Source organism: Camelina sativa, chromosome 10 (genome assembly GCF_030686135.1).
Source record: "Camelina sativa cultivar CO46 ecotype springtype chromosome 10, ASM3068613v1".
Taxonomy (NCBI): domain Eukaryota; kingdom Viridiplantae; phylum Streptophyta; class Magnoliopsida; order Brassicales; family Brassicaceae; genus Camelina; species Camelina sativa.
Genome location: NC_141889.1, coordinates 21,784,456 through 21,807,379, shown reverse-complemented (window position 1 = coordinate 21,807,379; position 22,924 = coordinate 21,784,456). Strand labels below are relative to the sequence as shown.

Genomic DNA, 22,924 nt, shown 5'->3' with positions numbered 1-22,924 from the left:
AGACTTTCCTTTGGATCCAGATGCACGAACACAGGAACGTTTGCTAGGAGGAAGAGGAGGAGGCTTACGCTTGGTCTTCTTAGGTTGAGAGACTCTAGGTTCGGTCTTTAGGACAAGTGGAGGGTCTGCTGAAAAAAGAACAGGAGCAGCGGAAGATTGTTCAGCAGCAGGAGTGGAGTTCTCAACACCAAGATTTGAAGAAGGTGGGTTGTCATGGTCCATGATCAACGAGTGAAGAGATCTGAATGTGAGGAAGGTTTTAGGAGCGAGAAAAGGAGATGTGGACAACAAAGAGACAAGGCGAAAGCGGCAAAAAGAGAAATGAATTAGGTTTGGGACAGTCTCCCAAATAAGTAGCCACCTGCGACACTTAACACACATGTGAGATTCGTTCATGGGCCCGAAAAGAGTTTCAGGTCAAATGACAAACTGGGCCCAAACACATAAACCAAAACCTACACAAAGGCAACAGTGCTTACACACATAGCATAATGAGATAAAAACACATTCTTTGATATCAATGTTTTACACAAAGCTGTGATAACAAGAAATGTGAAATCTCATCAAGAGCATCCTCAGACAAAGTAAAATGTTTTTTTTATATATTATAGTACATATACACATATATATATATATGATAAATGTGTGACAAAATAACATATACAACAAACAAACAAAAGGATGAGGATACCACACCTGAGTCCTATGGCTGAGGTCAAACAGACAGATTCCCAAGTAAGAGTTGCACAGCTGCTGTGATTTTAGTAGATGAAAAAACTAGCAACTGCTTAGCTCAAAGAGATGTAAAACATACTCAATGATCTCAACAGACTAGACTACACTCATCATACTCAACCGGAACAGATCCTCATGATGTGAAGCCAAATTCATGGTGAGGGGGGTTGATGGATTGATGTAATGAAGAAACAACATAGATACAGATATACAGAAAGTTGTACCTTTTTTTTTTTTTTAATTCAAGAAGAAGAGAAAAGAACATCAACCCCTTTCCTGCCGACTCATACCCTTTTGAGTTGTTTTTTTTTTTTTTTTTTTTTTTTTTGCTTCATCCATCCTTTTTGGAAACGTTGTAGGGAGAGCATGATGAGCAGCTTTTTTTCTGAAAAGACTTGCCAAAACAGAGGTTTTAATTATACATAGATAAAAAGCAAAACAAAGAGCTGTGCAATCCTGTACCGGGAACCTACAGCATGAGGCTCAGACATATAAACACATTAGTGATCACACAACCCAATTGAAGTTTGAAGATGTGCGAAGGTGTTCAAATCCAAAGGTTTGGTAAAGATATCAGCAAGTTTTTATCTGAAGACACATGAGAGATCTCAATTACCTTGTTTTCAACCAGTTCACGAATAAAGTGATGCCTAATGTCTATGTGCTTAGTGTGAGAGTGTTGAACAGGGTTTTTAGAGATATTGATTGCACTTTCATTATCACAATAAACTAAGAGGGTTGAGGATACAATACCATAATCAAACAGCATTTGTTTCATCCACATGAGCTGAGTACAACAACTCCCCATGGCAATGTATTCAGCCTCTGCAGTAGACATAGTCACACAACTTTGCTTCTTGCTGTGCCAGGCGATGAGATTATTCCCAAGGAAGAAACAACCTCCAGATGTGCTTCGTCGATCATCAAGACTTCCTGCCCAATCAGAATCACAGAAACCTGCAAGATTCGAGTTAGTTTGCTTAGAGTAAAACAGACCTCGATCAGTTGTTCCCTTGACATATTTGATGATCCTTTTGACAGCATTCAGATGAGACATCCTTGGATCAGCCTGATATCGAGCACATACACCAACACTGAAGCACAAATCGGGCTGAGTAGCAGTGAGATAGAGAAGACTGCCAATCATAGCTCTGTAGAGCTTTTCATCAACCTTTTGACCAGTTGAGTCCTTCGACAGCTTTGTTGTTGAGCTCATAGGGGTCCTGGCTGACTTGCTCGTTTGCATTATGAATCTTTGAATTAAGCTCTTTGCATATGTTAATTGAGAGATGTGAATCCCACTATCACTTTCTTTGATTTGTAATCCCAGAAAGTAGTTCATCTCACCAACCATGCTCATCTCAAATTCCTTAGCCATTCCTTTGACAAAGGTCTTCACAAGTTTTGGATTAGTGCTTCCAAACACAATATCATCCACATAGATCTGAACAATGAGGATATTTGAGCCTTCTTCATAGATAAACAAAGTCTTGTCTACACTGCCTCTTTTAAACCCATTTTCAAGAAGGAATATAGTGAGACGCTCATACCATGCTCGTGGTGCTTGCTTCAATCCATACAGAGCCTTCTTGAGTTTGTACACATGATTCGGAAATTTTGGGTCTTCAAACCCCTTTGGCTGAGTGACATAACTTCTTCTTGGATAATCCCATTTAGAAATGCACTCTTCACATCCATTTGAAAAATCTTAATGTTCAGAAGACAGGCCATCCCCAGAAGTAAACGAATGGATTCAAGACGTGCTACAGGAGCAAAGGTTTCATCAAAGTCAACTCCTTCAACTTGAGAGTAACCTTGAGCAACTAGTCTTGCTCGATTTCGTGTAACATTTCCATCCTTATCAATCTTGTTCTTGAAGATCCACTTAGTACCAACAACATTTACTTGCGGAGGTCTTGGAACAAGATCCCACACATCATGCCTAACGAACTGATTAATCTCTTCATGACACGCAGCAAACCAAAACTCATCTTCTAAGGCTGCAAAGATGTCAGATGGTTCCAGTGTTGAGACAAAACAAGAATGTTGTAACATTTCTCGAATGTTAATCTGAACTCCTCTTGTTTGTCTTTGACCTTCGAGGTTGCCAATCACATCCGATTCTGAGTGATTCTTAGGAACTTGCAAAGATGTTAACCTTGAGTCCACAGCTGGTCCTTGAGTAACCCTTGTTTCTTCTTCCTGATCCTTTTCAACTTTCTCTAGATCAAGAGTTGGCAGATCTTCATCATCCTGAGCTACAGGGAATTCTTGAGTAGGTGATCTATCATCAAATACAACATTAACAGATTCATCAACTCTCTTGAGATGTTTGTTGTATACCCTGTAAGCCATACTATTTGTAGCATATCCCAGAAAAATACCTTCATGACTCCTTGAGTCAAACTTACACAGGTGATCTTTATCATTCAAAATGTAACAGATACACCCAAATGTGTGGAAGTAGCACAGATTCGGAGTTTTCCCTTTCCAAATTTCGTAAGGAGTGGTGTTGTTTTTGGTTTCACATAGACACGATTGATGATGTAACAAGCAGTGTTTATTGCTACAGCCCAAAACCTTGGTGACACATTGTTGCCGTGAATCATGGCTCTTGCCATTTCTTGAAGAGTTCTGTTCTTCCTTTCAACAATCCCATTTTGATGTGGTGTCCTTGGTGCAGAGTATTGATGTCGTATCCCTTGAGAGTTGCTGAATTTCTCAAATTCTTCATTCTGGAACTCACCACCGTGGTCACTTCTGATTTGAACCATGGGTCCCTTTTCAGTCTGAAGTTGCAGAGCCAATATCTTGAAGCTCTCAACAGCTTCTGATTTTTCTCTTAAAAATCTGACCTAAGTGAATCTAGAAAAATCATCAACAAGTACAAAGGTGTACCTTTTTCCATTCAAGCTCTCGGTTTGTACTGGCCCCATAAGATCCATGTGTATCAACTCCAGAATTTGTTTTGAACCAATATCAGCGACTTTCTTGTGTTGTACCTTGATTTGTTTTCCTTTACTGCAGGCATCGCAGACTGCATCAGATTTTCCATCAAGCTTTGGTATCCCTCTGACAACGTTAGCCTTTACTATCTTGACTAAACTCTGAGTGTTGATGTGACCAAGCCGTCGATGCCATAGATCAAGTTTAGAGACTATAGCGGATAGACACATCTCTGACTCTTTCCACATATAACAGTTGTTTCCTGAACGAACTCCAGCTAGAACTTTGTTTCCGTTTTCATCATATGCACCGCATTCTGTTTTTGTGAATGTGACTTTAAGTCCATCATCACATAACTGGCTTATGCTTATTAGATTTGCACAAAGTCCATCAACAAAATACACATTTGCCAGTTGAGGTTGGTTGGATCTGTCAATCACCCCTTTTCCTTTGATTTGACCTTTTCCTCCATCACCAAAAGTGACTTTTCCACCTAGAATAAGCGTAAATTCGTCTAATGCTGATTGATCTCCTGTCATATGTCTTGAGCATCCACTATCAAAGTACCAAGAGTTGACTTCAGATGAGCCTGTAGATATGTAGGCTACATTGGCTTCTTCGTCATCCTCTCCAAGTTGTATCAAGCTTAGATTACATCTTAAGCTGATATTCTCGGTTGTGTCTTCTCCAGAAACAGCAGTGAAAGCCTTTAGATTGCAACTTATGTAGATCTCATCATCTTCTTCATACATCTTCATTAGGTTGAAGTTTGATCTTTCTGTAAGCAGATCACTATACAAATCTTTCTTTGAGATCCACACGGAGCAGAACTTCCCTGGCTCCAAGTAACACTTATTGAGATTCCACAACAGATTGATCTTCTTCCTAAAACTGTAACAGTGTTATCTTTGATGATTGCCACCACAGTGATCACACCCATAGGTTCTTCTCCTTATGACCCTCATGTGATGGTCCTTCAACGGATGGTTCTGCCTTTCCTCTGATTTCTTTATCACCGAAATTTCTTTCTTCAAGTTAGTAGATATACCTGCTTCCGTTTCTAAGTGATTGGCACTCACGAAGTTCACAGGTTGAACTGTCATATCATTTGAGGTTCCAGTATTTCCTTGATACCCTAGACCTCTGTGTGTGGCATCTATTCTTCCCATGGACAAAATCTTGTCTAGATCCTTAGTCCCACTGTTCAGCATCCTGATCTGCTTGTGTTTCTCATTCAACTCCTTTTCAAGTACTGTGGCTCTTCCCTTTTCTTTGTAATACTCTTCTTGAAGGTTGCTCAGTTTCTAAAAAAGTCCTTCAGTTGTTTGATCATTAGCCTTGAGTGGAGTATGGTTAACCTTTTCCGTTGCATCTTCATAGGCTGTTTCAAGTTTAGATTCCAAAGTAAGCTTTTCTTGAATAAGCTTAAGTTTATCCTTGCTTAGCTGTACCCAACTATCATACAGAATTCTGTATTCCTCCTTAGGATTGATTTCTTCGTCACTCTCTGAATCAGACTCAGCACCTATCTGAACATTATCTCCACTGACTGTAAAAGCAACAAAGTTGAGCAGTTCGTCCCCTTCCTCATCAGACTCAGAGTCACTGAAGCTCAACAGGGATTTCTCTTTTGACTTGGTTTTGTTAGGACATTCAAACTTTGTGTGTCCCATGCCTTTGCACTCAAGACACTTTAACTCATTCTATTTGGTTACGGGACATTCAGGTTTGATATGACCATACCCTCCACATTCATAGCACTGAATCTCCTTTCTCTTACCAGAGTAGTCAGCATCTGGTTTTGATGATCTACCACCTGGTTTGTCTCCTTCTGTATAATCAACGTCGTGTGTCTCTGTTGTTGTTTCTCTCAACCCTTTTTAAAGCTTTACCAAAATTTCTGGCCAACAAGGACGTGCTATCTTTGATTTCTTGAAACTGATCAGGTTTTTGATCGGCCTGAAACGCAACGCTTTTAGATGGTTTGACTTTGTCTTCATCAGCTTCCATTTCTTCAGATTTTAGTAACCCGACCAATTCAGCAAAAGTCATTGACTCAGTGTTCCCAGCTACCATCATTACAGCTTTGTGAGCAGCAAATTTGGCTGGAAGACATCTCAACAGTTTCTTCACCAGTTTTTGATCCTTGTAGGTCTTTCCAAGAACTTCAGCTTCATTCGCTATGGCACTGAGCTTTGAGCTAAACTTCACTATTGTTTCATCTGGAGCCATCTTCAGACACTCAAACTGAGTAGCTAACATATCAAGTCTCGTTCTCTTAAAACTTGACGTTCCTTCATGAGATTGTTGGAGAATATCCCAGGCTTGTTTTGCAGACTTGCATCCTTGAATGAGTTTGAACTCATCTTCATCCACACCAGAGAAATTGGCATTCATGGCTCTTGCATTGAATTTTGACAGATTCTTCTCATCAATCGTCCATCTGGCTTTAGGTTTTGGAATCTTAACTCCCTCTTCTGTTGTATCAAATGGAGGTTCCCATCCTTCTTCTACGGCTGTCCATGCATCTTCTCCTTGGCCTCTGATGAGTTGTGTCATTCGAACTTTCCAATACCCATATCTCTTAGTATCCAGCATGATGTTCTTACTTGTACCCATACCATCAGTATTTGGTTCCATAACTTAGGATCTAACCTGTGTAGAGACGACAGTCTCAGATTGGTTTCCCGCTCTGATACCAATTGTAATAACTAGAACCTTGAATACTACTACAAGAACACCAAGATACCAGTAAACTGAGCTTTATTAAGAATTTATCAAACAACTTTCTTACAAGCTTGTTTGATCAGTTTTATGCAACACCAAAACAGCTGGTTTTCCACTGAAACAATCCTAATCGACCCAACCTTACCTGCACAGCAAAAGCTATGCTCTCTCTTTATTCACTCACCAATGAAACCCTCATGCAATATTGTTCTTCTTGCTAAGATCTAAACACACACACTTTTCTCTCTATAAAAGTGGTAACCGAACAAGGATGTGAGCTGCTTCTCTTTTATATGCAGCAACAATCTTCACATACTCTTCTTTATCCAGCAAATCCTCCTATGCACCATGTCCTTCAAGAACCTCTCTTTGTCCAATGAGTCATAGGAGAAACCCCATCATTATGTTGACTTCAACACTCCACTTGCTTGTAGCTTCCAACGAACACCTTTTTAGCCTGACACCTTTTTCGCCCATGCTCAACAACTCCACGCTCGATGTATCGCACTGTCTTCAAGGTGTTGTGCTGGCGGATCAACTTGACACTTCCCGCTTCGTCTGAAGTCCTTCAGGTACATCCCGTGACAGTGTGTAACTCCTACAGATACTCTGTTTCTTCAATGAGGATTTCCCGGGAGGTCACTCATCCTAGTACTACTCTCGCCCAAGCACGTTTCACTGCGGAGTTCTGATGGGATCCGGTGCATTAGTGCTGGTATGATCGCATCTGTTAGTATATACCATGCAATCGCATATATCCTTTTTCGAAAACTCAAGGGATCATTCAATGCGGGTCCCACTTGATATGTGGACCGGTTATTCATCTTGGGTGTGCTTCCAACCGCGAAAAACAAGAGATAACCATATCCAAACATAATTTTGTACCCGTAACTAATTGTGTCGCTATCACAAAAAAACATCCGAAACACCTTCAAACGTCAAAATTTGGTCTCCGGAATGGTCCAATGGTACAAAGACCCATTGCATTGCCAGAAACTCTCTTGGGGCTTTCCTAAAAGGTATTATGGGTCGTGTGGTTCCTCACGATGTAAAAGTTACAACGTTCTGTTTTCTAACTTTAATTTTCTACAGATAAATAATTATTTTTATTTCACTATAGAAATTATTTTTGATTTTTTGAATAATTATGTAATCATTATTATTCATGTTCGATTTTTCTATTTTTTTCATAAATATAGTTTTTGGTGTTTATAAAGTTTTATAATTATAAATTGCATTTGTTTTGATAATAATCTGTTCAGCATATATTCTATTGTTGTACTCGCTTATCAATCGGTGTTAAGTTTCTAAGAAGCGCACCCATTTTAAAACTGTTGAATCACGCTTCACACTGCAAACGCCCGCTTTCACAAATTCTTGCAACTATTGCGTTTAAACCAATCATGCCTTCAAATGTTTCTTAAGTTTGTTTTACAAATATCATCTCATACGTACGTGCGGATCCATTAAAGTTTAAGTGAAATTTGTTACCATTTGCACGTATGTGCGGGTCCAAGTTTTCATCAAAAAAAATCACAAGCATTTTGAAGCATAAAATATAGTAGAAATCAATTAAAAACCAGATAAAATATGGATATTAAATTACAACTACATAAATATGAACAGTAAATTAATTTCTTCAAAATAATTCAGTATTTCATGACCATGGTTGACTCTTATAGTGAACCAAAAAAATAAAATAAAATTATATACCAATTTGGTGTAGACCAACTTGTCCTACACTCCTATGTTTTAAATCAAAAAGACACTTTCCTTTATATAATCGAATCGAAGCATTAAAAAATATAAAAGTAAAAATTTGGAAATAGAAATAGATTATATAAAGATGCCTCCAGCTCACTCAATCTTAACGCGTTTTATTAAAAAAAAAACGCGTTATTACGTCACTCACTCTCTCTTCTTCTTCCCATTATTTATACCAACTCTGTACCATCTCCTTCTTCTCCACACATAACTCTAACCGTTTTTTTTAAGTTTCTCTCAATCTCTCTCGAAAATCTCAAATCCGATAACAATGTCGTCGAAGAACGGAGTTGTTCGTAGCTGTTTAGGTTCAATGGATGACATCCGAAAAGTCTTCCAACGATTCGACAAAAACGGCGACGGGAAAATCTCAGTCGACGAGCTCAAAGAAGTGATCCGCGCTCTCTCACCAACAGCGTCACCGGAAGAGACGGTGACGATGATGAAACAGTTCGATCTCGACGGTAACGGATTCATAGATCTGGACGAGTTCGTCGCTTTGTTCCAAATCGGGATCGGAGCGGGCGGAGGTGGAGGTAATAATAATCGGAACGATGTTAGCGATTTGAAGGAAGCGTTTGAGTTGTATGATCTTGATGGTAACGGGAGGATCTCGGCGAAAGAGCTTCACTCGGTGATGAAGAATCTGGGAGAGAAGTGTTCTGTTCAGGATTGTAAGAAGATGATTAGTAAAGTTGATACTGATGGTGATGGTTGTGTTAATTTCGATGAGTTTAAGAAGATGATGAGTCATGGTGGAGCTTGATTATTTCGTATTATTAGCGAATTTAATTTTTCTAGGTTTTGTAATTAGGAGATTAAGATCTCTCTGGGTTAGTGACGGCGATTAGGTTGTTAATTGTGTTTTTGTTATAAAAAAGACCCTATAAATTAAAAAAGGCAAAATCCTCTAGATTGTTCAGAAGTTTCCATTATTTTTTTCTCTTTGATTGTGGTGATTGATGATGATGATGATGATGATGATCTTTGATTATTAACTACAGTATAAGGCTGCTTCTATCTTTGCTCTCTTAATTACTAAAGCTTTATAATAGTAGAAGTAGTACTACTAATTAGTCTTTAATGAACTGATTTTAGAGTTAAATCGAGTTATATTTTCAAGGTACTAATTTGGCTGACAATGAAGATAGTAGTTTCAATACAACAAACAAGCTAATGAAGAAACAGAGTATTCTGTGATGGTGATTAACCCCTAACACTACTACTACTAACCATTACAGTACCTTAGTTTTAAATGACTTGTATTTTTGGTACACATAACACGCTCTTCTCTAATTCGAATACAATCTTGAATCCATGGATCGACACAGTTCTACCAAAAGCCTTACTATTTCTTTAAAGTTCAATCGTTCGATCCTATTTGCTTGCGAGTAATAGCTTCCTGATATATGACTTAAAGTTATTTCAGTTTCTAATTATAAGATCATATACACCTCAAGATACATTAAATATTGGACTGCTGACACACACAATAGGTGAACAAATGCTTATCTTCCTTTTTCAACTTGGAAATGTGACACACACAATAGGGGTGATATGTAATGAAAAAAAAAAAGATTATTTAACTTCATCTAATGAAAAAGATTACAAAAAAAAAGTTCCTTGAAAGATAGAAACTTCAACTTCTTAATGTGATTATCTTTTAGTTCTTACTTCTTCTGTCACATATGTCTTTGGCTTCTATAGAATCTTCTCTGCGGTAGCAACTATTTCTTGTGACTCCTTCCACTATAAGACCTGGACCTTACAGCAACTCAAGTGGAAACTAACAGATGATGGAGAAAATCTCTTTAAATAAGTACTACCACTTGTGTTTTGGGGACTTGCCTCTGGACTGATCTCACTTGCAATGAAAGGGTGATCACAATGTGGACAAAGTATGGCCTTATCAAGACAATCATCCCTCATATATTTACCTTGTGCCTTGCATCTATTGCACATTGTCCAAAAGGTACCGTCGTCTCTAGCATTTTGATTCCCATTATAAGATGCTGGCTTGAGTGAACTTAGTCGTTTCTTTATCCAACGAGAAAGCTTATTACCTCTATCCCCATTACTTGGATCCACACCGTCTCTAGCATTTTGGTTCTCATTCGAAGATGCTGCTTGCCTGAGTAAATTTAGTCGTTCCTTTATCCAACCAGCAATCTTATTACTTAAATCCCCAATACTTGGATCCACAGTACTGTCTCTAGCATTTTCATTACCACTATTAGAAGCAGGCCTATGTGGGTATGGTTGTTTCTGCATCTCGGTCTTTGCATCTCTGTCTCAAGCATTGTGATTGCCATTATATGAAGCAGGCTCACATGGGTTTGGTGGTTTTTGCATCCCACTAGAAGCCGGCTGATGTGGGTATGGTTGTTTCTGCATCTCGGTCTTTGCTTCTTTAAACTTCCTCCTTTGATCATAAGAAGTTTTCGTAACCTTATCAGATAACATACACCAAGCTTCAGTAACCAGCTTAAAGGCGCCTTCCGCACCATTAAGCTTGTTCTTGTCCGGGTGAAGCAAAAGTGCTAACTTCTTGTACTGTTTCTTCACTGCTTCATCATCAGCTGAAGGATCTACACCGAGAATTCCATACCAATCAGCTTCTTCTTCTTCTCCTCTGTTTGATGCAGAGATATAAACATCGACCATCATCAACCCTTGCTTCAAACCATCAAGGTTTGGATACAAATTATGAGCCTTGTTAATGAACTTCTTCGCCCCATCGTAGTCACTCTCTGAAAGTTTCCTCTCAGCCATCTCAATCGCTCTTCTAGCTTCTTCCTTATTACATTCCATGCCGTACGTTAGGTTAAGACTCTACAAAAACAAAAATAGGTACAAAAGATTTTATATATAAACAAAACACTAGTCCAACCAGAAATCACAGAATCTCAAAAGAATCCATATTTCTCACCTGTGAAGGAAAAACTTTTGCAAACTCTCGAGCCAAGTGAAGAGACACACTAAAACCCTAATGTCTTAGGATACAAGCAAGAGCGAGCCAGCGCTTATTATAATTGATTTCCTTTCTAAAATGTTCTGAAATTAATGGATTGGTAAAATGGAAAATTAGTAAAAGAAAATTTATTACAAAGTGGAGTAAATAGGAAATTATTATCTCAGAGAATATTCTTTTGTATTGGAAACAACTTTGAAAAAAGAAAGGAAGATATTATGTTTTGATTCTTATTGTTAGAAGACATAATGTTTTTAAGCAAGTTAGGAGACTACAAACACATTGGCAATGAAAGGAGAACTTGCTCTTGATCCACTCTATATTATTAGTCTAAAGTTGCAAAGAGGTTAAACAACATCCTAAACAAACCATATGAAAGGTATAAAAGCAGGAATCTGTAACTTCTAAAATGTGAATCAATCATGTGATAAGTCTTACTTACTTCTTAGCTCACATCACATGTCCTCGCCTTCTTAGGAAACTTCTCTGCAGCAAACTCCTCAAGTCTTCTTTTCGGTTGTTGATTCGCAACACATCCACAATTAGACCTTGCCTTCGATGAAATTGATGAACACTTCAAGGTAAAACTAACAGAAGGCCAGGAACTTCTCTCAGAAGAATTAGATGCTTTTTCGGTGCCTTGGTCTGGTGCTATATTTTGGACACTGCTCCATTGTTGTTTCTGTTCAGAAGCTTTCTTGGTTCTTTTTTCAGGTGCTTTGTTTTGGACACCACTGCATTGTTGTTGCTGTTGAGAAGCTTTATTGGTTCTTCTTTTGTTTGGAGTTTTCCCGGTTTCAATGAAAGGTTGTCTACAATTTGGACAAACTTTTTCCTTGTTCAGATTAGAATCCCTCGGACATTGCCATTCTGTCTTGCATCTTCTGCAAATTGACCAAAGCATAATAGGTTCCCTCTGTTTTGATGCATCCGCGGGAAACGCAAACTCAGTACTTCTTGCTTCCTTCCTCGTATGCACACCATCTTGTTGTTGGTTTGTTGATTTCTGCATCTTAATCTTTGCTTTGTTCGACTTCCTTCTTTGATCATAAGAAGCTCTCTTAACCTTATCAGACAACAAACACCAAGCTTCTAAAACCAGTTTAAAGGCACCTTCCGCTCCATCAAACTTGTTCTTGTCCGGATGAAGCAAAAGAGCTAACTGCTTGTAAGTTTTCTTCACTGCTTCATCATCCGCTAAAGGATCGACACCGAGAATCCTGTACCAATCGGATTCTTCTCCTCCGTTTGACGCAGATTTATAAACACCGATCATCATCGAGACTTGCTTCAAACCATCGAGATTTGGATACAAACGCTGAGCCTTGTTAACAAATTTCTTCGCACCATCGTAATCATTCTCCGAGAGTTTCCTCACAGCAATCTCCGTGGCTCTTCTAGCTTCTTCCATCTTCTCTTCAGATACAAATCCAGAGGATAACACAGAGATCAGAAAAGGAAAAAACGAATAGAGATTTGGGAGCAACTCAGTGGACGATATAACAAAACTCGTGAACGATCGATCTCTCTCTCTGATTTTGATTGAGATCCACTAAAACCCTAAAAGACTTATTGTAGAAGCAAGAGCGGTTGGTATAAGTAATTTGTAGACGATGCTTTTCCAATTTCCAAAAAGAAGATTGATTTCCTTTTCCTTTTCCTTTTCTTTAAGTGGATTATTATTATATTAAAGGGAAAACTACAAATTAATTGAGAAAGAAAAGGAAAATATTATCTCGGTGGTGGCTCTGTTGTTGATATTTTTTTTTTTTTTTTGTCATCTGTAATTATATTACTTGAATCTTGAAACCATGAGTTTACAAACAATGAGAGTAAGTCGATTCTCACCACCAAGGAACCCACTCTAACTCCACCCTCAACACAATGAGGGGTGACAAAAAATATGTTAGTTTACATTAGCCTAACCTATTAACCACACAGTCAAAAAACCAACGAACCAGACCCTGCACACTTAACCAAAGGCCAAACCCCTCTCTTCATTAAATAAACCTAATAACCACTGCGGAGGCCCCATGGCCACATACGATTGGCTTCTCAGGTCGTCAGTAACACTCCGAGCAATGAGATTTGCTCTCCTGTTTACAACAGTACCTTCCCATTCCATTTTCCATTCCCCAAAACGCAGAAGTAATCTTCTTAAAGCAACTGCTTGCGGTTTAAAGGAAGGCCACTCTCTGGGTCGAAGGACTGCATTTACCCAGACTTTATCAGAACAAGCAAAAATAACCTTATCTATCTTATGACTGGCCATGCTTTCCATTGCCCACACCAAACATCTTAAGCCTGCATCCTCTTTTGTCATAATCCTAGCAAAATTCCGTCTACTATGTAGGACTACCTTACCATTGTTGTCTCTTAAGACCCATGCCCCTCCTGCGAAAAGATTTCTACTTGACCATGAGGCTCCCACATTACATTTGATCCAATTATCCGGTGGCTTCTTCCATGCTCCAGACCCATTTTCAGCCAATATTTGAGTATCCCCCTCATGTTGTCTGCTTCCTCTGTCTCCTTCTTCCTCAGCACTCTGGGCTTCAAACCACTCCTTTACCTCCACTCTTATCTTCTCCACCGTGTCTACCGCATTAAACACTTTCCCTTCAAAATTTAAACTGTTTCTGTTTGTCCATATCCTCCATAATATCCAGGGAAAACTTTTCCTCAACTCCTCAGGCCATTTTATATTTCCTTTATTTTCTAAGAGATGAAACATATTGGAGAAAACCGACCCTTTCTGGAATCCCTCTAGGGGAAAGGGGAAGTCTGAAAGAGCCCATACCTGGCGAGCCGCATTGCAGAGAAACAGAGTATGGTTAATTGATTCCTCGGTCTCCCCACAAAGTTGACACATCTCATCCACTTTCAAGCCTCTTCCTATCAAAGATGATGCTACTGGGATGGCTCCACTTAAAACCTTCCACAGAAAAACCTTAATTTTTGGGTCTGTTTGGAGTTTCCACACCATCTTTTTTAACTCAAGCGTTGAAGGTTGCACTGTAGCTTCCCTAATCAAAAGTAAGCTCTTTTTTTGAAAAGCCACCCAGTACGCTGAACTCACAGAGAAGTCCCCACTCTTAATATGCTTCCAAATATAGAAATCTTCTTGAGAAACCAACGGTTTAATGGCCTTGATCCTAGGGATATCCTGAGGTAAAAACAAATCCTCTAAAATTTCATGGTCCCAAAACCCTGTTTGAGGATCTATCAGCTCGCACACCTTTAAACAGACGTCAAAAAACTGATTCTTTCTCCATGGGGCTCTAAGCCCATTATCTTCAATCCACGGGTCAATCCAGACATTCATCGATCTACCGTTTCCAACCCTCTTCACCAGCCCTTGAACTAATAATTCTCTCCCTGACAGTATACTTCTCCACGCAAATGATGGTCTTTTACCAAAATTAGCTTCTAGGAAGGAAGAGTCCTCATAGTATCTACTCTTCATTAGTCTTGACAACAGGCCATGAGGATCCTGCAACAACCTCCAAGCTTGCTTTGCTAATAAGGCCTGGTTAAAACATTGAATGTCCCTGAACCCCATTCCTCCATGATCTTTAGCCAAGCATAATCTTCCCCAGCTCTGCCAATGTATTTTCCTGTCATGTTCTCCAGAACTCCACCAATATGCCGCCATTGCACTTTCCAGGTTTTGACACGTTTTTACTGGAAGCTTAAAACATGACATCGCAAAGACTGGCATGGACAAGGCAACCGATTTTAAAAGTACTTCTTTGCCACCTTGGGATAAACAGCGTGAGTACCAACCAGTTAACTTGCCTTTCACACGATCCTTCAGGTAGTTCAAAATATCTATCTTTGAGCCACTAAAACACTCAGGTAGCCCCAAATATGAACCCGCACCACCTTCAGTATTAATTCCTAGAACGGTTTGCACCGATACCTTTGTTGCTTCTGGTACTTTACTCCCAAAGGTGATAGAAGACTTTGTCGGATTAATCCTTTGGCCTGTGGCATCTCCATATCTTTTAAGGATTTTCTGAAGGACTTGACTTTGCAGTTGAGAAGCTTTACACAGAAACAAACTATCATCAGCAAACAGGAGGTGGTGTATTACTGGTCCCTCCACCGAGAATTGCATACCTTCAATTAACCCTTCCTGCTGAGCTTTATTCATTAACAAGGACAGGCCTTCCGTGCACAAAACAAAGAGAAAAGGCGAGAGAGGGTCACCCTGTCTAAGCCCTCTTTGAGGAGTAATAAGACCAAAAGGATTATCATTAATGAGGACTGAGTATGTAACACTTGATACGCATATCATTACCCATTTTACCCATTTTTGATGAAACCCTAGGGCTAATAAAAGGCTTCTCAAATAACTCCACTCGACTCTGTCATACGCCTTTGACATATCCGATTTGACTGCCATAAACTCAGAGGACATAACCGGATGAACCTTCAGACTGTGCACAAGTTCGTGAGCCACCAAGATATTGATATTGATTTCAGCTTTTTTTTTTTTTTTAAAAAAAAAATTGGAAACAACTATTAAAATTGTTGATTTTTGTAGCATGATATATTGATATTCTTCAAATTATTTTAATTCTTTTTAAAAATTAATAGCTCATATATATGATGAGACGTGAGTAAAACATGATATTGTTGTGATTTGTGAACTTGTGAATTATCCTCCAATAACACATGTTCCTCAACATGAATGGTTCTGTTTAGGGGTGTCAATTGGGCCTAAGGCCCGCGGGCATGGTCCGTTAAGTACCATAGCGGATCGGGCATGAGCTCTTAATTTCATGCCCAAAAATTGGCGGGTCTCGCAGACTCGGCCCGTTTCATTTACGAGTCAAGCGGATTTTGTCCGCTCACGACCGCGGTCATGCGGGTGGTCCGAAATTGCCAACATCGCATGCTTCTCGGCTAGCCTTTGAGAGAAGAGGAAATTCACGGAGAGCAGAGGAGATCTATGTTGGTTCACAAGCGGTGGTGAAGAGAGCTCCGATTGAAGCAGATGTTAAACTTGAATGGTATCGGCATATCAATCTCGGTACAGTTTTGAATCTTTTAGCTGGGATTTGCAGTTCCAATTCCATATATGGTAGAAACTCTTTTTGTTACATCGTTATTGTAAATTTGTGAACTTGGTGAGAATTACGAATCCATCGTTCTTTTTTTTGAAGTCTTGATTTTTAGATTCTGGGTATGAGCTTATTAGAGTTCTTAGTTGTATTTTGATGTTTTAGAACATATAGTTTAATTTTTAGATTACATTGATGGAGATATCAAGCTTAAAGATGTTTACATTACTTTAATTTGTTTGCTTTTTTGGGTGTCTTTGTGTTAAAAAAGGTTCTGTAATGAAGAAATCTCGAGAAAGTGGTTTCTTGTTGTGTGGTTTGTGTGGCAATATGGTGGTCTTGAAATCAACCAAGTGTGCAGAATGTCCACTTTGCAAAACAACGAGAAATGCTAAAGGTATCCATGAGTTTCTCTCTTTATAATTTATATCATCATAATCGAAACAGTTTTTGTTTCTTGTGCTTTGATCTTTCGTTGTTTTCAGATATCATTGACAAGAACATAGCTTACACAGTTTCTGTTGAGGTATGTTTTTTTGCTACATCACATAATTTGTATGTTACTCATAAGTTGTGTTGTGTAAATTTGGTTTATGTTTCACAGAGTTGTGATGATCTCTATGCTCTTGGTTTGTCTTAGTCCATTATTAATTAGGCTATGAACACACGCACACATACAAAAAATGAAAAAAAAATCATTTCCTGCTATGTAATTAGTTTCAGGCATGAACATTGGACACTGTTTTATTTTTTTGCAAGAACATTGTATCATAAACATTATTATACAACTCATGCTCTTTGCTTACTACAGGATATCAGAAGAGAATTAGGAATATCTCTGTTTGGTGAAAAGGCGCAGGAAGACGTAGAGCTGCTACAGGTTTGTAATAAGATAACAGTTCTCACACGTTTTTTTTTCTCAATACATGGCTTGTGATGTTGATGGATGATTCGTCTCTTTGCAGATCAAAAAGGCGTGAGAGAAATGCCAGCACCCAGAGCTTGTATACACAACCAGACAGGTATAAGTTTTAGATTCTTTGTTTCAAGTTCTTGTCTTCTTTAATTCAACTTCAACGACAATTTAAGTGAAGCTTTTGGTTCATTTCTGCTATTTGTCAGTATAGTCTTATTGGCTTCAATTCTCTACTAACTCACGATGCAGCAAAGCAGTTCCTTGCCTCCTGTTACAAGGATATTACCAAGTATAACTCTCTAGTGGTTTTGAAATTCATTTAGTCGAGTCTTATATAATTCTTTGGATTCATGTGTTACCATCTTCATTTGTTGTTTATGGTTCTACTTGTTTTGCTATATTGATGTTAATCCGCATAAGGAGTCTCAATGTTCTAGACATCACATTATTCAAATGCATAGTTGTTACATAGTTGCATATTTGTTGTTCATGGCATAGGTACGGTCGTATGGAGCTTGGTGGAGGAGAAGAACATGCCCGTGGGCATGCCCGTTAGTCCGTAAAGCTAAGCGGAGCGGGCATGGGCATTGATACGTCGCCCGCCGCCTGTGGCGGACCTGTCCGCGGTGGATCACTGAAAAGACGGGACCGTGATGGACAGTCTGTTTGGGCGCGGGCATGCCCGTTTGACATCCCTAGCTGTTTCAAATGCAATGTGCTTTTTTTTTATACTGAAAACGTTATAATTTGAAAACTAGCAAAATAAGAGACGATAAAAACAGGGTCCTCAGTCAAGTCAGAGCGCTGCAGAGTGAAACCCAGCGAGAGTAGAGTTTTTGACCACCAAATTTGTATATTAACATTGTAGATGAAGTTTGTTACATGAAATAATGAAAACATAAATCATTTCACCAATTCTTCTTCTTCTTCTTCCTCAAGCTTTTCTCCTCTGTTTTCTATCTATAATTGGTACTACGCTAACAAGATGGGAAATTTATGGAGATATCCAAATGTTACACTTGCTCCTCATGGACTTCAAACACTTTTTAAAAATCAAATAAGAAATTAAATAACAAATAAAAAGAGTTTTATTACACAAGCCAGTTTGAGATTTCTTTCATTGACCAATTTTAAACTGCAACGTAGTTCTAGTTTCTAACCATATATGCACGCACAGGGGACTAAGGATTGAATCGATGATACGATTTTGACCTATATACCCCTTGCACCGGGGACATTGACCCACTCAAGCTGTATCTCCACCTCTCCGCACTCCACGTGCTGGAGTCTAAGGAACATATTCTGAACAATCTTGTCTTGGTTCCACACAATGTGGCTCTCTTCAGACAAACAGTTTTTTCTACTCGGCTCTATCTTCCTTATTATGGTACCACTGGGAAGTCCTGGTCCGAGCTGATGGCAGAATTTAATAGCTTCAATATATGGACCAATGTGAAACTCGGCTTCTCCCATCTTGTCATCCGCGGAGAACACGTCATAGTCGTAAACCGTCTGTATCATAATAAGTACAACCACTTAAACATTTTGTTTCAACAATCACAATGCTAAAATAAATGTAAGGATCGATCAGTCACTTACGAGTTTAACCGGGAGATTCGGATCAGTCACGGAAAGTGTCAATAAGTCGTTCCACTCGGGGTTTACACTGTGTTTCACCACACGTGTTTTCAGCTTCTGTATACATCACCAAGCATAAGATTAGGGACTAAATCATAAAGTAAAGAATCAATAACTATCAAACAGGCATAAATACGCACATAAGAAAAAAACTAGCAAATGTTTTTGGTTGATCTGAAGGTAAGTCAAAAGGCAACAACTCGAATTATCATTTCTACCATGTCGTTGTCGAACCAGAGGGGATTGATGTTGATAGCAGTAGAAAAATTGATGGCTTAGAATTAAAAGTCACATGTATGAGGACCACTAATACGAAAAAAAAAAAAAAAAGAGGCAAAAGTCTTCTTTTCAACTTTTATTGATGCAAAATTTTCAATTATATAACTCAACTCTAGAAGAGAAGATATCAACTGGTTATTAATTTGGACTAAGTTTAAGACACCAAAAATAGTACAGACATATACCAAGAAGTGACTTCACATTAGCTATGTGATGTGAAGTAACATATATTAGGTTAGGTATAACTATAACTATACTATAAGATGTCAACCCTCCAAATTAAATTTGCCGACAACCAAAATCCTAATTATTTCAAAACCTAAAATCTCAGTTCTTGATGGTTTTGTTTTAGATCTAACAAAAAAAGAATTAATCATCCACTCTCAAATCACAAAAGACCTGATTGAGTTTCACTACACAGATCACTATCCCTTTTACATAGAACACCAACAGTTCAAGAAACGCATCAGATGCAATTACTTTGAAAACAGATTTGGCCAAAAATGGAAGAGAATAAAAAATTTTGGGATTTGAGGATGTTTTAGTTTACCTGTTTACCAAAGTGGACAACGATGTAAGGATCACTGCTAGAGATATCTCTAATGGCGAGATTCACACCTCTCTTCACATGAATTCTCAGAAGACCCATTAGATTCTCCATTCTTTTTTCTCTCTTTTTTTTTTTTTTGGTTTGAGTTTTTATGAAACTGTGACTTTGAAGGAATTTGGAAAGCTATGATGTGGCTTTGGTCTTATTTTATACACAGCATAAAAGACGGATTAATCTTTTTCTTTTTCGTTTTTTCAACGAAAAATATATTTATATTCTACGTACCTCGAGCCACCTCTTCTCTTGTCTTCTTTTGTGGACTAGTTAAGTCATGGTAAGAAGCTACGTAGTAAAGTGATTCCATTCACAACCACTTGCACAAAGTTCTTTTTAATACAAGTTTTGGACACATTTTTCACATTTAATTCTTCACATGTGTTTTTCGTTTTTTTATTGTAAATATTTGTACACTTTGTCTTCTATAAATTGTAATGTTTTCAATTTTAATTTCGAAAATTAAGGAAATTTTTTGATAACTTAGGTATTTTGATTTGGTGATGATGGATTAAATATTTACCTGCTATAATTAAATATTCTTTGTCGTATTTGATTGACCGAGTCTCTCTTAATTATTTCGTCTTGATTATGCATCTAATTAGAAAGTTATTTGATTACGCCATCTCTCACGCCAAAATTTGGATTTGATTACCAAATTAGAGTTTTGTGCATTATTCATGTAAGATGACTCGGATCAGGTCGGGTCAACTCTTTGTGTTTTTTTCTTAAACTACAAACGGAGGTACATGTATTTGACTTTGATTTGTATGATTTAAGCTTATTTGACTTTACCATTTTATGATTTCTCAAAAAATAATAACTGTATTTGTATTTTCTAAAATTATTGTTCTTATTAAACAAAAACAAAATAAATTATTCTTCGTTCAAAGAACAAAATTTAAATTCATAACTTTGTGATTTAGTCTTTGGCAATACCTATACAGTGATAACAATTACAAATTGTGTGGCTATTTGACTTCGATCACCGTTTCTATATGATTTAAGCTCATTTGACTAAACCATTTTATAAGTTCTGAAATAAATATTGTATTTGTATTTTACACAAAATCATCGTTCTTATCAAACAAAACAACATATATAAACTAATTCTTCGTTCAAACAAGGATTAAAATAAATGCAACTTGGTGATTTATTCTTTTGAAAATTCTTATACACAAATAACAATTAGAATTTATCGGTACATATATAGTCGTCTTTGTTTTTCTGAATTTATATTATTTGTGATTTCCACCCACGCAGATTGTCTCTGATCTCTGATTGCTCCCACCTCTTCCATTTCATTCTTAACGTTCACGGGTCCACTCTCTTCCTCTCTTAGCTTCCTTCTATATCGTCTCCCCCCAGGTCTCTTCTCCTCTGTTACATCAGGATTTGTTATGGTTTCCAACTCAAAACTAATTGGTAATGAGTAAAGAGACCTTAACCCTATATATATTATTCAAGTCCCTTCACATCTATCAGATGTAGGATCTTTTCTCTACATGCTCCTTCGAGATGATGGCTTTTCGACCTATTAATCTCGACGGAATCCACACGCCCTCTCGAGATGATGACTTTTCAAGCCATTAATCTCGACAGAATCCATCACGCCCCCTCGAGATAATGCTCTTTTTTTAGTTATCTCGATGGAATTGGGTCTTGCTTTGGACCATCAATTAATGGATGATCGGATCTCTATCCGGGCCGGACTAATTAATGGTCCAGCGTATGTAGACTCTGATACTATGTTAGATTAAGGTTTGTTATGGGTTTTCAACTCAAAACCAATTAGTAACAAGTGGAAAAATCCTAACCTTATATATATTACTGAAGTCCTTTGACACGAGAGAATCTTTTCCCCACATCCTCTCTTAGCTCAGAATATAATGTAAAATTTACAAGTTACATTGGCCTTGTAAGGTTTATGAAAAAGTTGGCCGCCTGGCATCGATAATATTATGTTATTTTCTCTTTCGGAGCCTTCCACGTTCGTTGGTTCAAGTCGAGTCTATTAACTAAGGCCACTATAGCAAACCACGTGTAATCTCTTGAAGTATTTCCTATGTGTCCTTTTTTATTGGACAAACACATACTTCATTTCATTTAAACAATGTTAACTACTAGCACTCTTACAAGAGGTTGGTAGAGAAGATAGGTAAATAATACGACTGGAGTACCATATATCAGAATTAAGAACAAGGTTTGTTACAAGTAAATAGGAAAACAAAATTTTATTTAAAAAAAAATTTTAATTTTTAAAAGAAAAGATAGCTACGTTTACCGTATATATAACAGACAAAAAGTAATATTATATATTTAAATATAGTACGATATATGTGTTATAAAACATTGTAATATAACAATTTATATAGGGAAAAATGTTACTAAAATCCCCAACTTTCAATTTTGGGATGTTTTAATCACTAACTTTTAAAATGTCATTTTAATCACAAACTTTTTGTTGACTTGACCATAAAATAGCAAAGTTCTGTTGACCTCGCCATTTTAGGCACGACGTTTATTAAATCCCTAATCTTAGAAAGAAAAACCCAAATTCTCTTTATAATACCAAAATCTCTTCTACAATCTCTCTATTCCGATGAGTTTAAGTTCAAGCTTTGACACATCTGGTTGCATCGGTGAGTGTGGTGTGTCATTGATGGTATATAGAAAATTTAGGGTTTTCTTTCTAGGGTTATGAATTTATGAAATTGGAATCAATTTGGAGATTTAGTATCTTCAATTTGGTAAACGATGTTGTTTTTGGTGTTAAAAACGTAGTTGTTTATGCTAATCAGTAGCAGAAAACATGCAATTTACTTTGTTTTTTGAACTTTAACAAAGAATAAACAATGTGCCTAAAACGACGAAGTCAACAAAACTTTGCTATTTTATGGTTAAATCAACGGAAAGTTTGTGATTAAAATGATATCTTAAAAGTTGGTGATTAAAACATCCCAAATTTAAAAGTTGGGGATTTTTTTTTACATTTTTCCCCATTTATATATGCTATTAAAGAAAACCCTACAATAATATCAACCTAAAAACGCTATCGTATATAATCCTCTATTATAGCGTTTTTTTTAATAGCATTCATGAAACACTATAATAATTATATCATAGCATTAATTGTCTGTTATTAATACTGATATTTGTATTGTCTCTTAAATACAGTTATCGAGAACTCCTTCACGATAATATTTTTCGACGCTGGTGAAGGTGAAAATAGTTGGCGTCAGGATTTAACCTCGAGTTTATCAATCAATTTTGTT

At 37.6% G+C, this 22,924-nt stretch overlaps 5 protein-coding genes and 2 pseudogenes across 5 annotated transcripts; 2 read left to right on the top strand and 5 right to left on the bottom strand.

Annotated features, from left to right (window-relative positions):
• Positions 1-7,020: 7,020 nt before the first annotated feature.
• LOC147936347 (5S ribosomal RNA) lies at positions 7,021-7,137 on the bottom strand (annotated as a pseudogene).
• A 1,146-nt stretch (positions 7,138-8,283) lies between these two features.
• LOC104719393 (calcium-binding protein CML24) lies at positions 8,284-9,194 on the top strand. Its single transcript, XM_010437315.3, has one exon. The coding sequence runs from the start codon at positions 8,444-8,446 to the stop codon at positions 8,936-8,938; it is 495 nt and encodes a 164-aa protein (XP_010435617.1). The 5' UTR covers positions 8,284-8,443; the 3' UTR covers positions 8,939-9,194.
• A 475-nt stretch (positions 9,195-9,669) lies between these two features.
• On the bottom strand, positions 9,670-10,443 carry LOC109127016 (uncharacterized). The gene has a single exon (XM_019231072.2). It carries the CDS (start codon positions 10,441-10,443, stop codon positions 9,922-9,924), a length of 522 nt encoding a protein of 173 aa, XP_019086617.1. The 3' UTR covers positions 9,670-9,921.
• Positions 9,670-12,714, bottom strand: LOC104719391 (uncharacterized). The gene is made up of 3 exons (XM_019231071.2): positions 11,586-12,714; positions 11,102-11,226; positions 9,670-11,004 (listed from the first exon to the last, which is right to left on the bottom strand). The coding sequence occupies exon 1, from the start codon at positions 12,552-12,554 to the stop codon at positions 11,589-11,591; it is 966 nt and encodes a 321-aa protein (XP_019086616.1). The 5' UTR covers positions 12,555-12,714; the 3' UTR covers positions 9,670-11,004; positions 11,102-11,226; positions 11,586-11,588.
• LOC104720533 (uncharacterized) lies at positions 10,465-10,983 on the bottom strand. The gene has a single exon (XM_087468694.1). It carries the CDS (start codon positions 10,981-10,983, stop codon positions 10,465-10,467), a length of 519 nt encoding a protein of 172 aa, XP_087324820.1.
• Positions 12,715-16,485: 3,771 nt separating the features above from the next.
• LOC104719390 (uncharacterized) lies at positions 16,486-17,684 on the top strand (annotated as a pseudogene).
• Positions 17,685-18,171: 487 nt separating this feature from the next.
• On the bottom strand, positions 18,172-19,967 carry LOC104719389 (protein C2-DOMAIN ABA-RELATED 1). The gene is made up of 3 exons (XM_010437311.3): positions 19,596-19,967; positions 18,728-18,823; positions 18,172-18,640 (listed from the first exon to the last, which is right to left on the bottom strand). Exons 1-3 carry the CDS (start codon positions 19,704-19,706, stop codon positions 18,341-18,343), a joined length of 507 nt encoding a protein of 168 aa, XP_010435613.1. The 5' UTR covers positions 19,707-19,967; the 3' UTR covers positions 18,172-18,340.
• Between the last annotated feature and the right edge of the window lie 2,957 nt (positions 19,968-22,924).